The sequence below is a fragment of the Astatotilapia calliptera genome, chromosome 12 (assembly GCF_900246225.1).
Source record: "Astatotilapia calliptera chromosome 12, fAstCal1.2, whole genome shotgun sequence".
Taxonomy (NCBI): Eukaryota; Metazoa; Chordata; class Actinopteri; order Cichliformes; family Cichlidae; genus Astatotilapia; species Astatotilapia calliptera.
Window position 1 is genome coordinate 21,617,145 of NC_039313.1, and position 17,567 is coordinate 21,634,711.

Here is a 17,567-nt window from a genome sequence, read left to right on the forward strand (position 1 = left end):
AGAAGCTGGAGAAATACCAAGGGCTCAGAGAAGAGCTCGAGAGGATGTGGAGGGTGAAGGTAATGGTGGTCCCCGTGGTAATCGGAGCACTAGGTGCGGTGACTCCCAAGCTAGGCGAGTGGCTCCAGCAGATCCCGGGAATAACATCGGAGATCTCGGTCCAGAAGAGCGCAGTCCTGGGAACAGCTAAGATACTGCGCAGGACCCTCAAGCTCCCAGGCCTCTGGTAGAGGACCCGAGCTTGAAGGATAAACCGCCCGCAGGGGCGTGCTGGGTGTTATATATATATATATATATATATATATATATATATGTACACACACACACACACACACACACACACACACACACACACACACACACACACACCCACACACATCTTCATTTTAAGCCAATTATTAGCAAAACTGTGCAACAGTAGAACCCAAAGCTATATGGTTAGCATTCAAAAAGACTGTAACCAACGTTTTTATGAAGTCACTGTACATACAACATTCTTCCTTAGAATGACAGACGTAGAGTACAGTGGTAGAATTAATTAGCAATAAATCTCTATTGCTAAGTTTAACAGTTAAAACTATAAGGAACCGAGGCAGGTGAAATAATGTGTGTGAAATCTGTAGATGTACATTTCTCCCACATTTTTGTTGTAGTTGTTGCATTTTAAAGAGCAAACCAAAGCATCAGTCTGCCTGTTCCCTTTTAATTAAGTGGGTTCCTCTCTAAATCAACGAAAAACTACAGTTGGATATTTTCGTTTTTCAGGTGTATTGTTCTGTTTAATCATTCCAAACAGAAAAATTACTTAACATGCCAATTATGTGGTGTCCTACACGTCCCTTAAAAGAATCAAAAATAGGAAATGCCAAACAACATGAAAGAAAGGGGAGGCAGAGCAACCTTGAATCCCCACCAATCAAACCAACATACATAAATACGTGAACCACACACACACACACACACACACACACACACACACACACACACACACACACACACACACACACACACACACACACACACACACACACACACACACACACACACACACACACACAGATTTGGAGATGACAGAGATAGCAAAAACAAAAGGCAAGGGATATGGATAGAGGATGTAATACAAATGAAAGTATGGTATGTGATGTGTGCGTTTGTGTGTGAATGGTTGTGTGAGCGTATGACATTTGCATCTCTGGCTCTCCAGCAGCTTTGGTCTTGGATGTTATCTCATCTGTATGTGCATACTGAGTGAGCCCAGGTGATGCATATGGCACAGAGGTCACACTAGAAAGGGCAAATGCTAAAATGAAGCTAACACAAATGCACATGTGCACATGCATTCTATCCCACACACATGAACAAATGCACGCATTCTTACAGATACTTCATCCGCCTAGCTTCATACACATGCACCAGCGAGGGTTAACTGTCTCAGTTATTCCTTGACATGCACCCAGGGAAAAAGTGAAGACCTAAAGAAAAAAGGACAACATGCAAACAATGGTTCTCCATGGCATCTTAGGTTTGCTGTTACTCAAGGATACCTGTGTAGGTCAGTAGGGTTATACAGACAAACTGTACGGTATACAATTTACATGAGATGAAAAATCATGGATGGACTACTGTAAATTTTGGAGCATCTTTGTTTCTATCTACAATAGATTAGATGCAATTGTTTTTCACCTGTGAGTCTGGGCATGGTGGAATTAAGGCACGGCGGGATCACAGACCCGTGTTTTGAGCCATCTTTATTTACCATTTTTCCACACCACCACAACAACCACCAACCCCTGAGTCCCTGTGTTTTAACACGGCGGGCATGATTGCGGATGCCGTGCAGGTGCGTCCGCACTGCACCGCAGACCACGCCCCACCACACTGGGTTTGCGTGTTTATGTGCCTGGTTGTGTGTGCTTTTTGTGTGACTGTTATCACAGCAAAATGTGGTTCTGGACTACTGTACTGTACAAAAACTACCACAAATCAATCCTGAAACTTAAAGGTGCATAGCTGCAACCAAAATAAACGCCGTGTTGAAAATTATTGTAGTTCAATCCATCTTTACTGATTAGTAATTAGTAATAACTGAGCAATCAGTACTTAGCATTCTCACAGGTCAGAACATTATCATGACGGGAGTCATCATTGGCATGATCCCTGCACATAATATCGCTGCTTTTAAAACGTGATTGTGTATTCGAGCTTGTGCCGTTATTTCACCTCCTGCATCCAGTCCTGTGTGCTCTTTGTGGTCTCCTGTAGCCAGATGTTGTGAGCGGAATCAGTCAGAGCCACGGCACATACTTTGTTTTTCACCTCTAATTCCCTCTGATTCATCTGCAATAAAAACAAATAAAGCTTGTGTTAGTCACACATCCAGCATGTTAATAACACCGTCATTCGTGCTGAGGAGGAAATATTTGCTCGAGAAAGAGGAATATTATAAGAGTCATAAACTCTTTTGAATAATAAACACCTGCATTTTGAAAATCATACATCTAAACAAATGCATTTTATTAGACAAACCAAATATATATTTATGAATACTAGGCCCAACTGCCTACTTCTTAGAGTGCACTGAATGCATATTTCTTGGTGACATCAATAGCCCAGTGGACAATTTTGTAACCCAAGGATACTGATTCAACCTCATGTATAGAGCATAATGTTGTAAAGCGAAATATGAAAGAGCACTGCTCCACCATAGTGTGTCCTTGTCACGTTCTGTGCAAATGTCCTTTCCTGCGCACGTTCAGATACCTTGGTCCCCATTCTTAATACCCTTTCCCTTCACATGTCACAGAGAATGTGGTGTTCGTAGGCCCGTCTTCCTATTCCCCTCTGAATGTCAATGCCAAGGAAAATGTCACACAAAGGACTTGTTACCGCACTACAATAGACTTCCCACACCGCTGGTGCTACCCCAAGGAGTACTACAGCCAAGCCTTGGGAACGAGCCGCTTCACTCAACTTTAAGATAAAAAGGACAGAATAGAGAACAGGACTTGCAACAATAGGTTAACAATCACTTACTTTATACATTTAGAGAAGCTGAGAAAGAGACTGAACTAAGGGATCGGCATAGTACCTCTGAGGAAGCAGTAAATTTAGAAAGTGTCGTGGACTGCTAGGTGTTTATGGCTACATGCCAAGAAGTGGTGAGGTTAAGGCTGAGGGAAGAGTTTAGAATATAAGGCATTAGTTGGGACTTGTGCTGGATAAATATTTGCCTATAAAAGCCCAAAGGTATTAAACCAAAACTGGCTTGAGCCACAGGTATGAAGCCATGTTTTTAATGGGCATAGAGGTTTGGGACAAGGAGATGAATGTTTGTCTAAAGGTGGAGCTATCAAAGAGAGCAGCTCTGGCTGGCTATGCAATAAATGAGATTAGGCATTTGAATACATCCTCCCATACCTAGCCAAATTAAAGTATATAGAGATAAATGGATCTATTAAGGCACAAAAGACTCATATCATCTACCTGATAAGGCTACCAAAGGAACATTTTCACTATCAGAGAAGAATAAAGCAGCCTGACAGGTGAGGTACACACTTGAGCATACTTAATAAAAAAAAGTACACAACTTTAGAGTTTAAAAGGACAGACATTGTCCAGACATATAGGTTCATTCACAGAGAATCATACGAAAACATACACACTGATACACACTCCTCACTGTAATCCCTCCTCATCCTTGCTTGGCTGAAAAGCTTTCCTCTGGCAGAACTGGGCCCATGGGAGCTGCAAAGTCAACCTTTTAAAATTGGAGGTGTCAGTCAGGGCCTTGTTTTCTGGTGCTAGCCAAATGGGCCCTTTCCTGAGTGAAAGGACTACCAGTTTAGACCAGAAAACAAGAGTGGATTGACTGCCCATGGAAAACACTGAGCATGTGACTTCAACCTAGTCGAGAGCATTGCCCAAGCCTGGGCAGAAATCTCAGCATCTTTTCAAATGCCCAGGTGGACAGACAAATGAGTCTGTGCTTGCTACTATTGTTACTGTAAAACAATGATTCCAACATGTATTTCTTTTGAAAGGAAAACTTAAACATACTCTATATAGGTAAGGTTTAGTTGACATCGCTGGTATATTAAAACTGTAGGAACTGTAGGAGAACTGTAAGTAAAACCAAACATTTGTCAGTGTGTCAAATAGGCTTTTGTTTTGTAAGCCTAACTTTGTTTAAAGTACTTCAGCATGTCATTTACTTTACTTCTAAAGTACTTACGAAATAAGAGAGGACATGAGAAGCATGCCATAGCTGAAAAATATGTATATAGTTTTTGATGTGGGTAAGGTTTGATTTTTTTTCTTTGTTCCTTAATTGCCATGGAAAAAAGAACATTAATAAAAACAAAAATGACATATTGGGACTGCCCAATGTTAAAGTGAGGATTAGTGCTGAGGACATCTAATGATAACTAACTACCAAACTAATGGCAACTTAGACCTCAAAGGGTTAAAGAGAACTTGTTAGAATCCTAAAATTACCTTTTAAAATGAATATACAGTATTCGGTTGCTTTTATTTCCGTTGTGGTAGGCAGAGCCTACCTGTCATCCTAATTTTTAATGATATGAAAATCAACAACAAAAAAAGTCTTTTATTTTTCTTAGCCTTTTTTTTTTGTTTAAGTTTCTCTATCATTTGCTACTCAAAGACATTCACTTTGTTGTAAATTTGCTAAAAGTAGGAGTGCAAACAAATTAGGAAATCTCACCAAACAAAGTCTGCTTCCCTCAACCGAAGATTAAGGAGCAAAGAACTCCATCTCTCACCAGTGCCTATATCAATCACTCATTCTGACAGCTCTCATTGCCGCAATGCCTCCACACATGCACTTGGCTGTGGTAACACTTGGGGTAATAGGTTGACAAATAATGACTCCAGGAGAGAGTGTTCTATGCCGTGTGGCCGTTAACCACAGTAATTTTGACACCCACTGGGTCCCATGTTTTACAAGCCACAATGACATCTGTGGTTAGCTGCATGTTGAAAGCATAATCTAAGCAGGTCTGTATCTTCTTCTAAGAGAGTAATGCTGTTAACTCACAAGCAGAAGCACGAAGCCAAATATTCTCCAGTGGATATCAGTGTAAGATGTTTTTTCATATGACTCATCATTCCACACCACAATGGCCTGTGAGTTAGTGTTAGCCACGTATACCCGCAATGTTAAATGTGCTAATTCACTATGTAACTGCAGACAGCAGCTTTTACAAGGAAACAAGCCAGCTGTTGTGATCAGTCAAGTATCGGACAGGGAAATAGGAAAAGAAACATGTGGAAATACTTGTTGAACTAAAACCAACACACAGATGTTGAGACATTTGCCGCCTCTCGGCTGGCCTTTCCTTTAATGCTAGAGCAGCTGGATAAGCAGAGTAAAGTTCAAATGGGTGTGGGTGGATGTTGGACATGTGGGGCTGGTGTGTAAAAAAATGTAAGAGGAGTATAAAGGCGGAAGACTATAAGAAGCTCAGTGGATATCAAAAGTGGGAGAAAAACCCCCAGAAAGGACTATGGAGATAAAGCTAGACAAAGGAGACACATACAGGCAGATGTGCACAACAAAGAGTATTTATAAATACTTTATTAATCCCCAGGAGGAAAATTCTCTTTTCCCTCGTCCCACTTCACAGAGAGATCGGACCAAAGAGTCAACATCAGAACAGCATCCCTGAAGCAAATGGGCTTTCTCTGGGTTACTAAAACATAAGTAGAAGATTATGTTTAAATGGGACCAATGCTCTGGGGTTTGATCTGGAAGCCGGAACTTAAAGGGCAGCCGCCACGCACCCAAGAAGAATTTGATGAATTGTTTATCACCTGCCTAATGTGGTTTATCTATATCCTACATCATAACAGCACTGTAAGTCTAATTCAGCGCAATTATCAGGGATTTGTTAATAGCATGATTTAAAGCGCCACAAAAAAACAGTGTAAACACAATTTCTTTACCCATTTTCATGGCCGTGCAGTTTTTGAACACACTCCCTCACTGTGATATGGATTCGATTTGACCCCAACTAGCATCACATTTACATTCTTTTGAACCACGATAACAAATCTGAGTCACAACTGACGATGCAGACTTGAGCTCACCCTCAACCCACATACATTCAAACTCTGGATGAACTTTGAAATCCTTCTCCCTCTTTTTACTTCTCCCTTTTTTCCCCCTCCTCGTAAACCATTTCTTTTTGATTTCTCTGCAGAGGGCCTGGTTGCTAAAGAGACCCACAAATATCACATATTCTGACCCCCTCGGTTGGCACAACTCTGCTAAATCCAGCTTTTCACAAGCTCTATGAAACAGCCAACCCCCACGCATTTGGAGTCGCTCAAACAGATGCAGATACACACACGCAGACTTGTCTATAACCCATGTGTCTTGTACCTGACCTCTCACACGGCCCTCAGTAAAGTACAGTGTTTAGCGCTTTAAGCTGCTTCCTACTACAAAGCCAGCTAATTGCTAGACTTTTTGTTGTGCATAATCTTATTTTCACCACTGACACAGAATATGATATGCGATGGGTGTGTGTATGAAGGAGGGGAGGGGGGTGGGGGGGCATATTAATCATGTTTATTTATCTGGACTAGGAGTTGAAATAAGCGACGAGACATCATTTAACAGCATGCTAAGCTAATCTCTGGTCGAGATAAATACTTCATTTTCTCTCCTCTCCCCGTGACGCTCCCTTGCTCATGACTGCTCCACTGACGCTACATCTAAACACCGGCAATAATAAAGACAATTATTTAGGCCTTTGATAATTATGTGTCAAAGGCAGCAAAAGCCACTAGATAATTGGGCGAAAACTGAATGGTAATCCACAATGGAGTTCCCTGTGGGGAGACAGGCAGACTCATCCCTAGAAAGAATGCAGAGTGAGAGAAAAGAGAGAAGCAGGCAAAGACAGAAAGATGAGAGCTCTTTAAGGGGCCTTGCTTACTGTCAGACAGTCAATGTGAAAAGCCACAATTATACACAGAGAGAGAGAGAGTGTGAATAGAGTGCAGCAAACAAGAGAAAGGAAAACAAGGGACAGAGAGAGAATGACAGAAAATAGGTGAGAATGAAAAAGGACAAAATGTAGAGTGTCAGTGAGAGTGAGCAAAGACTGAGTAGAGGCTAAGGGCGAGAGAAAGAGAGAAAGCGAGTGAGAGCAAGAGAGAGAGAGGGAAGCACCCCGCAATGATGCCAGTCAGAGACAAGGCTTATAATGTGGCTGCGCCATGCACTGCCAACAGCCACAGATAATCTAGGACTACCCACTGAGCACTGAAGCACTGCTTAAATATTTGATTGATTAACTGTCCTGTGCCTGCCAGAGAGTAAGAGGAGAGCATCAGAGAAGCCAGGGCGAACACAGAAAAAACAAACAAACACGCATGTGGGTGCACACCGGAAGGTTTGAAAACACATGGCTCAGACACACTAACACATACACCCCCATAAATCCATATACAACAACATTGGAAGAGGGGCACAAACACAAACACACGCAAACATGTACACATTGAAGGCATGTGCGGACTCTGCAAAGACAGTAGCAAGCACTAGGCAAGGGAAAACAAACTGACTGCTGCTTTCACAGAGACTCCATTTCCTATCATTTCCATCTAAAATTAATGAGGACAATGTAGATAAATAGCAGTTAGGTTGATTATGCTTATCTGGATTCGGCTTTTAACCAGAACTTGACTGACCACAGGAATGATGATGATGATGGTGTATGTGTGTCTGTACATGTGTTGTCTCTTTTATTTCTACATACTAATGTGTAGCTAGGAAGTGATCTGAGGTCATAGAGGGCGGACAGGAGTTGGAGTGCAGCGTGTTCAGATATCTTACCAATGATGTGACACACACACACAACACACTCATCCTTGTTCGTCCCTGGCTGTGAAAACACAGGCAGCTGACCCTCCACGCTCCAACACCCTCCACAGGAAGAGACAACACTGGCGCTTCCTGTGGCTTTGAAGCAGCGGCCTCAGGTCCCCTGTCGGTCCCCGGTTTCCTTTGTCTTAACTGCAGGAAGGAAGGCCTCTCTAGCATGAGGCCACTGGGCCCTAGGGAACGAGAGGGAGTATGTTTGTGTATGTGCAACCTTTAGTGTGGTGGGAGTGTGCAGAGGTTTTGCTCGCTGAGGTCACATGCATTTACTTGCAGGGTTTCCCCCCCTCTGGTTCTCTCAGGTGCATAAACTTCTGTTGTGGCAGGCAGAGTGACAGAGCAGGAGAAAACTGCAATAACTTCCTCCGCTGTTTCCTCTCACGACTGTCCGCCAAAAGCATGATGGAGCGATGGAGAGAAACAGAGGATGGTGGGTGGAGGGACGGGGTGACGGGGCGGCATTGCTGAGATGTGTGAGTGACGGCACCGGACACTGGGTAGAGGGAGGTAGCGCATGTCAGTGTATGCGCTGGGAAGGATTCTGTGTGTGTATAAACATGCAAACCACACGCACTCACAGGCGCACAGACACGCACCGACAACAGTGGGGGTGATGAGGAAAAGGAAGGCCAATAAATATTTACTGACACAGCAGAGGTGGAGAATGGTTGTTCACTGGTGGAAACAAAAGGCAGAGGATGAGGAGCTGCATGCCAGGAAACCTGCTGGCTGCGGGCGTTGCGCCCCGCTTGTGCCCACATGGAAAACAAGAGAAAGATCGGAAGACAGGAAGGAGGAGAGAGAAAGGGCAAGAAGAAAGGGATGAATGGTGTCGGAAAAAAGTTTATCGTAAATAATAGTATAGTGTGACAGAGAAAAGAGACAGCCCTAAACCCGATTAATTTAGTTTATTACAGGTTTATTACAGGTTTATTAGTTTAATACAAATTAACAGGATTGAATGAGAGTTTTTATATGTAATACTGTATGTGTATATTCATTAAACTACTTTCTGTTTGCCCGGAAGCCAGAGATTCTAGGCACATTGGCCCCCTGGACTTATCACCGTTTGTTTTGGGGGTTTTTTGGTAATATGGGACAGGTTTGATATGATCTATTTCAACTGTGTCCAGAGGCACTTTGCCCTGCGTTGGCTGATAACATCCTGTGGAAATCCAAAGTGAACTGAGAGGTTCTTGACTAATTTGCATTTGCACATCTGGCTGGTGAGGCCAGGCTGTTTGGAGCTTAGCGAAGCTCTCTTCACATAGTCACAGATTTTCTACATCAATCTCGCTCTTCCTGATAGCGACACGTAATTGCATAAGCACTTAAATGTTTGAATTCCAACAGGGTTTCACTAACAGCTTATTTACAAATCGTGAACACATGGTAAATTAAGCAGCAGCTTAAATGGACAGCAACAAGGTGTAGTTACTACAACAAAATTTAACAATTTCTTATTAACATCTGGACAGTGGTAGTATTTATAATACATTTATAGTACACCCATAATGTTCTCTGAAATCACACGGACAGTTAAGAAGTGGACAAATATTTGTAACATTACAATTTGGAATTTTTATTTTTTTAAATTTCTTAGTGACACTAAAAGAAATTCTTCAAATTGTAAATCTATCTAGACAAATTTTTATTTACAAAGTGAAACTGTGGCATGTTAAAAATTAATTTTTAATTTAATTGTATTTTTCTCATGATAAGTGACACAAGGTATCGTGGATAGTGACTTTATTGTTCCCAAATCAGTGGCCATATTAACAGCTTCAATCTAAAGTTTGGAATGGGAAAGTTACTTTGCGAAGCACACACAGGCCTCCTCGTTGTCTTTTCTCTCCTTTTTTTTACTCTAAAAGTGCTTCTTTCTTGTCTTTCTCTCTGTTTCCCAACCCTCCGGCAATGCTGTAAAATAGAAACCTAACCTCAATATTTTCCCTCACGGTGCTGGGACTTGCTGGCCCATTAAATTCCCCTTCCCATGTGTCAGCTTGCACATTTCTACCATGAAATTTTTGTATAATTAAACTTTCTTAATGATTTATAAGCTATAATAATAGCCCTAAGTATTTCGGAGCAGGTTAAAGGGACAGTCTTTAAGTGTACACCGGGGGATGACCCTGTTTTAACATAGATTTGGATGGGTGACTCTCAGTTGGAGACGAGGATGGAGAGGGCAAGGGAGAATGGGATTGATAGAGGCAGGGAGTGAACGAGAGGGCCTAACAAGGGTGGATGGAGGAGGAGGGTGAGACCTCTGGGTTATAACTCAGGGTGATACTGACACTGAGGAAAAGCAAGGGCTTCCTGAACCCACCCACACACACACACACACACACACACACACACACACACACACACACACACACACACACACAAACACACACACACACAGATGTTTGCTCTCTGCTGCCTCTGTGATGGTGAGGCTGATATGATTGCCACTTAGGAAATCAGTGTGTTTTCACACCACTCTCTGCTCTGCCAAAGCTAATGTGTTAAATATCCATTGGGTACTGCTGTCCATTTCTAAGACACACACAGCCTTAGGGGCTGATAAACACTGATTTCTTGTACTAACGGAGCCCAGAGTTGGCATCGAAGCCAACATTTCTAAATTGGGGTGTAGTGAGAAAATTTCAACAAGCTATGAGTTGGAATTTTCATTGTGGGAATTTCCAGCCAATTTTTCTAAATTTGTTATGAGAACGGTGAAGTACAGCTAAATTTTAATCCTTTTTCCCCCATTCTTGTTGTTTTTGGGAACAGAGCCTGTTTCTTCTTTTTTCCCAGCTCAAGCTTTCTTTTTACAAGTTTTTTAGTTTTCATACAAATCCAGTTTTATAGTTTTACAGATCAAGACAAAAAGTCCAGCTACTGTACGTTCTTTGAAAGGGTTGTGTCTGCTCATGGCCAAATATACCAAATATCTCGGTGGAGATATTCACTTTAAATAAGGAAAAAAGAAAGAGAAGTAAAAGTAGACAGCAAAAAACCCCTAATATGGACAAGCATACTACCCTACTTAGTAGAAGTGTGTGCTTAAACTACCCGGGCCACTTGAAAAACACATGGGAAAAAGTTCCGGAAAAAAAGGAAAGGGGAGGGGAGGTAAAATGACAACGAAAGTGTTCCTCCCATCAGTTATCATCTTCTGCTCCTTCATATTTGCTCGTCTCCTGTGCCGCAGGGCAAGGACAAAAGAGAGGGGCCAGAAAAAGAAGAAAAAAAGAAAAGAAAAGAGGAAAAGGCTCTGTGAACTTGCTGTACTCAAAGGCAGAAGAGAGTGAGGGAGGGAAATTTACAGAAGGCCAAATGAAATTAATGGTAATATATAACAATCTGAAATTAACTTCTCATTGCCACTAGCCATGATTTAAAACAGCTTTTTAACGAGAGGAAAGATGAGTCAGAAAAGAAAGAGAGGGGAAGGGGTTGAGGCCATATTACAAATTGGACAGGCTGGGGGTAGCTCCAAGTTAATTTTCCCCATCATGTAAAAAACTTTGCAGTTCGCAAGGCATGCTCACTTAAATTATTATTATATTTATGCCCAAAGTAATCAAGACATGAGACCAAAATCTAAAAAAAATAATACTGAAGCAGAGTTTAAGAAAACACAAAGTAATTCAATTAGCCAATTTTATAGACCGGATAAAGAAAAAAAAGTTCATTTTAGATTATATCACAAAATACTCTGTTGGACCAGATTTAATATCAAATCAGAGGACTATAATAATAATAATAATAATAATAATAATAATAATAATAATGTGATCAACAACAACAACATTCCTTCCTCTTTTGAGTACATAAAAAATTACTACAGTATTTAACAAATTAAACGTAAACCTCGCAAGAAAAAAAAGGCACACCGGTTGAAGTTCTTTTCAAGTGATATTGTTGATTAAAAACAAAGCTGTAGAAGAGGAAAATGGGCACACACACGCACACACACACACACAGAGCACACACACATAACTCCGTATAAAGCATATTATTAATCTTATAAAAAAAAGCAATTAAATCAAAGTGGTATAGAGCCTGAAGCTATGAGGACTGTCAATTCTGCTGGAAATGCCACAGAAGATTACAGTTGGGTTTGTGGATTCCATGAACCCTTTTTTGATTAGGGGGAGTCAATTATTTCTTATTACTGAAGATGCTATTTCGGAAAAAGACCTTGTCAGTCAATCATGCAAAAAGTCCTCGAAACGCGTGAGTAAATCGTTAAAGAGAGAGGTGGAGGCAGGCTGGTGGATGGGTAGGTTCGGTGGTGGTAGTGGGGGAGGGGGTGTCACTGACCCTTTTCCCTACCCAAACTCCTACTTCTAGTGAAATTACCTTTTAACTATTACACTTCTGTCAGGTCTTTGTCAGCGTATGGTAATTAGGGCCTTCGGTAGAGCACATTTGAAAAGAAAATATATTTATTAGTTTATCTCAGAGAAAGGCATTTATGCAGAGCTGAAGGTAAGTTTGAATGTAGTGATTATCTTGTCATTTTAAAATATTTTTTTCTCCGTGTGTGCACCGTCTGTGTGTATGTGTGTGCATGTCAGCACGAGTGAACCCTATATATGACGTCAGGTAATGTGCTATTGTGTGAGATATGTGCCTGGGTGGACAGACACATGTGCATTCATACATATATAAAATATATATTTATACGCGCGCGTGCACGTGTGTGCATAAGCTGCATTCAGCACACTGATGGGCGAGCGCAGCACATTTCTCCCGTCCTCTTTGTTCTGTGTTGGGTTTGACACCTCTAAACAATAACAGCGCCTCACTTCGCCCAGCCCCAACCCACCACCAACCACACACTGCATGGATGGGAGCTGCCAATTAGCACTATCAAACACCCCTCATCAGCTGTCTCCTCACCATAGACAACAACGCAAATCAATAATTCGGTTTTCTTCAAAAACAATCACATTCATCAGCGGACTTAACGATAAATGAGGCAAAAGAACATGGTCACTAATTGCAAACTATAGCTTCTGCAATATACAAAGGATACAAAGAACAAAACTAGAGTACTGCTGGGGTATCCACACGAAGTGGAGCGAAACTAGAAGCTGCCGACTAGCAGAGTAAAAACAAAACAGAAACAAAGGTCTGCGTCCTCTCCGTCTCCTCTCAACAGTGGCATCCAAATCCTAGTCCGATTGCTAGGCATTTGAATAAACAGGACAGTTGTTCTCGTGCACTTGTTTTTACAGACATTCTCCAGTCTGAAAATGTTCCACTGTCCTTCTTATTTATTTTTTTTATCATTTTCAAATGCTGTGTTTTGTTGGCGGCCAATGGGCAGCCAGATGATATGGTATGACCCAGGGGATAGAGGCCGAAACAGGGAGAGAGACATGAAGAGGGGGGGCCTGTCATGGAGTGAGAGTCTCTGAGGGCTGGAGGTGAGCAGAGGTGGCTGAGAGATGACTGTCGTTCTTCTCAGTGGTCCAAGCCCTTTTCATTAACCCACAACCCTGGGTTCACCAAACAGAAACAGGGGGTGAGTGTGAGGACAGGGGGACGCGGATGGGTGCTGAGCAGTGGCCCCGGTGACCACCAGAGACCTGCCGCCTGTCTGCCTTCCTGTCTGTCTCAGTGCAGATCTGTGTCATCCATTACAGACAAGGGACTGATTTTTAACAAAATGCAAACACAAACAAGAGCACATGCATGGTCAGGCAGACAAAGACGAAGCATGCATACAAAAATACACAAGCATCGAAACCTTCTAAGGAAAAGAGAGGGGTAACAAAGGACAGGCAGTGCCCCCTAGTGTTTTCATCAAAGAGAACTCAGACCAAACCAACTAACCATCACCCTAAGCAACACCACGAAAACAGAAATGAAAGGACAGCGAGGGAGCGCGGAGAGATAGAGGCGAAGGGAGGCAAGAGGTGAAGAGGCTTAATTCATGAGAAAAATGGCTTCACGTGTGGAAGGCACAGTCAGGGCGGCGGGTGGAAGGAGCCAGACTGGTGAAAGGAATACGAGGATGGAGAAAACAAGGCAGAAGAAGAGATGGATGTTAACAAACGATGATGGGGGATGGGGATCTACTGAACATGTTAGTTGGTTGGTGGTGATGAGGTTAAAAGTTATCTGACACCACCGAGCTATTTTTAATGCTCAAGGCCACAAAAGTAAGAACGTAAGTGGTGGAGAAAGAAAGAGGTAGAGGCAGGCCATGCATGAAAGCCAGTGTCAGCGGAGTCCAGAGGAATAGTCAAGTGTGAAGCCATCTAATAGGAACGCAGAATATATATGAGACAGAGACACACATGCTTTCAAAGACCCTTGCCTGCTAACTGATCTGAATATGAACCATGAACTACTGACATCATGAAGGGAGGAATCAAAAACTAGTTCACTGGGACAACAAACAGGCCTTATGGAGTAAAATGAAAACTCTGGTTTAACAATGAAAACATTTATACCCAAATATGGTATTTTCTAAAAAAAAATCTGTGAATGTGTGTACGATTTTTTTCTTTTTCTTTTTAAATCGGACCGCAGGATCAGCCTCATATTCCCACCATGAAACAAGGCCTACCCTTCAGTGAGCTCCATATTCAACTCCGAGCCGGCTAAGACATCAAAGGGTGCTCCACACCAGGAGTCTCTGCCTCACTCTCCTTCTCCCTTCCTCACTCTACCTTCCTTTGGTCTTTCATAACCCCATCGTATTTCACAGCACATAAAGCCTTAAAATGGCACATAAAACAGTTCATCTCTTTTCACTGTCGGCTTTCCAGGCTTAAAAAATTAAATATGTTTTACTGCAGGTACATAACTAAAACACATCCATGGAAAAAACTGCCATAAAGGATTCAAACAAGGCTTTCCGTGAGTATTGAAGGCTATAGAATTGGGAATATATCAGCTGAATAGCCCATATAGGATAAACCAAGTTTAAAAAGCAGAAAAAAATGAACCGACTGAAACACTGTGGCACTGCCTGTTTTCCATTTACCATCAGTCTCATCAGTATGTGCCTTCGGCTTAAAAGCTGCACTTATAAGTAGAAAACAAACCCCACAAGTTACGCACTGCAAGTTATGCACTGACACAAAAAAATGACAGGCACTAAAAAATTCCTGTGACCCTGGTACTTAAGGTTTAGACCGATACCACAGAAAACCAACACAGCAGTCACTGAACTTTAAAAGCAGTCGTAGACAGACAGAGAGAGAAAGAGGGAGAGAGATAGAGGATGAAGTGGATGAAGATGCAGAGTTTGAAAGACAAAAAGCAAAAAGGGAAAAGAGAATAAAAAGAAAGACAGAAAAGAGGAGCAAATGAGAGAGGGTTTAAACTTCAACCCTAGAGTCACTGAGTTCACTGACATTTGCACCAGGATCCGCCTAGCTGTGCCTCACAGCTTTTCAAACACAACACTTTCTCTCCTTTCAATCCCTAAGACGTATTCTCCCTGCTACATTTGCCACAGAATGAGACCATTCACAGTCTTGAGGGCAGAGTGGAAAAATAAAAAGCAAAACAACAAAAACGTAAAAGCAAACTGGATTCCAAGTGTCGAAATCGAGCAATGCTTGCGTGACAATTTGCAACCCCGGTATGGGCTCGAGATTCCTCTCCTATATTGTATTCTTACCGAAGGATTAACAAGTGGGAAAGAAAAAAAATGACACGTGACAAGTGATTCATTTGAGCTGTCAACATGTCATCTTCAACACATTCAAACCTCGTGTCAAGCACTTGTATTCCCTCTTCGGTGAAGGTGACCTAGGTCGTAACCAGATGACACACCCAGACACAGCAGGTGAATGCATGAAAATACCACAGTGGGAACAGCGAATGTGAGATGATAAAAGACAAGTCAGAGTAAAAAAGGAGAAAAAAAATAATCCACTTGGTAAATATTTGGGGAAAGTTTTTAAACTTGCATTTTACGATCACTTATTATTTGACATACTTGATGGTACTGAGTTATAAGGTTGAGATCGCTATTTAATTTAAAATGATTTCACACAAAATAAACAGCACTCGAGGGATTTTTTTTCTCTTCTTCTTTAAGACTGTAAGCATGAAGTGCGAGAATGATGAATCACTGGGAAAAATGAGTGGTTTTAGGGCGAGATGGTTGAAAAAGACAAATCTAAAAGACATAAAAAATAGTGTGAAGGAGAGAGGAGTGAGGTCATTCTCGAGTGAAGGATAAGAATTGCTGGGAAAGAATAGAGCGGCAAAATCTGGTGTGAAGTTGAGGTTAAGAGAGGGAAGGGAAAAGAAAGTGACTGAATCAGAAGCAAAGGGGAAGAGCAAAGAACAAAGTAAAATACCATATACACCATGAAACCAAATAAAAACAAGAAAATGAAAAGAGGCGAGTTTAAGTGGTAAAAGAAAGTAGATACTAGGAGGGTCACCAAAGAAGCTTAGAAGTATTTTATCCACAAAAAGCAGCGGCAGGAGGGAGTGGTTTGACATTTAAAAAAAAAAAAAAAACAGGGGCAAAGGGAAAGTAAGAATTACGGCGAATTTGGTTGCCATGTAAAGGAAAAAGGCAATAAATGAGAGAGGAGTGGGGGGAAAATGGATAACACTGCCCAATGCGTATTAAAGAGCGAATAAAAGAAAGATAGAGGTCTGAAGAAAAAGAGAGGGAAGAGATTGAGACCTTGCCGCTGAGGCAACGAGCTGAGTGGAACGGGAAAGGCAGACAAAGCTGCGCACTGCTTTCACAAAGCAGAACAAAGAGAAGAGGTGCATCATGGGAATCTGATCCTTGCGCCGCTACTGACGCCATGCTGGATAAAGACACAATGGCACATATGCACAAGTCAAAATGCATGTATGGCTTTATGCGACACCCAAAGTCATGACTGCATGATTAGACCTGTCTGAGTGAAATAAGTCTACTTCAGTAAATACTTCAAGAAATATAGCTGTACATCTTCAGCCTTTATAAGAATTCACAACTACAGTAAGACTATGGATGGTTGACAGCAGAGAAACCGTGAGCAAGCCTAGACAGCATCCTCTCTGAGGAAGTGAAAGGTAAAGTGAGGGAAGACTGTCCAAGCAGCCTACAAGGAAGACAGTTTTACTGAGAGGGAGAGAGAAAACAAGTAACAGACAGCTTAGAGGAGAGTTTGCTCTGTAGCACACTGATACAAGCGGACCAGGGCGAGGATGAACAGAAAGGGAGGAGGTCTGCTCAATTTCAGCAGTACTTCAGGTAGAAGAAAAGGCAATATATGTTTGAGTGTGCTGAATGTTTTATATATTTTATTGTGTGCGATTTTACTGAATCCTACTTTCTTAAGCAGCTTACTCGAGGAAACACGGGCTGAAAGAGGGATAACGTAGGTGGCAATGGAAAGTGTTTCATACTTTGATAGTTCTAAAACTCATAGAAAAAAGTATGCAAAGTATTAAGATATTGGTGCATTATTATTGGTTTTCCATCTATCAGTTATGACTCCATCTTGCCCCTCTCTTTCTTTTTTCTCTCCTTTCTCCCTCCGTCGGTCCCTCTCTCTCTTCCTCCGGCAGGTCTGATATGCTAGAGCTGCAGCTGAACTCTGAGTAGCACTGTCTCCGGGAAAAAACAAAGTGATCAATGTGAGAAGGCACGGGGCGCTCATGGACAGGCCAATCAATGGTG

The 17,567-nt window shown here is 41.9% G+C and overlaps 1 protein-coding gene across 1 annotated transcript in view; it reads right to left on the reverse strand.

Annotated features, from left to right (window-relative positions):
* The window catches only part of arb2a (ARB2 cotranscriptional regulator A), a 162,440-nt gene that overhangs the window by 60,597 nt on the left and 84,276 nt on the right, over nucleotides 1–17,567 (reverse strand). Inside the window, exon 9 of the mRNA XM_026188413.1 lies at nucleotides 2,221–2,337. Within this exon, the coding sequence (XP_026044198.1) occupies nucleotides 2,221–2,337 (117 nt within the window). The remainder of the gene's footprint in view (nucleotides 1–2,220; nucleotides 2,338–17,567) is intronic.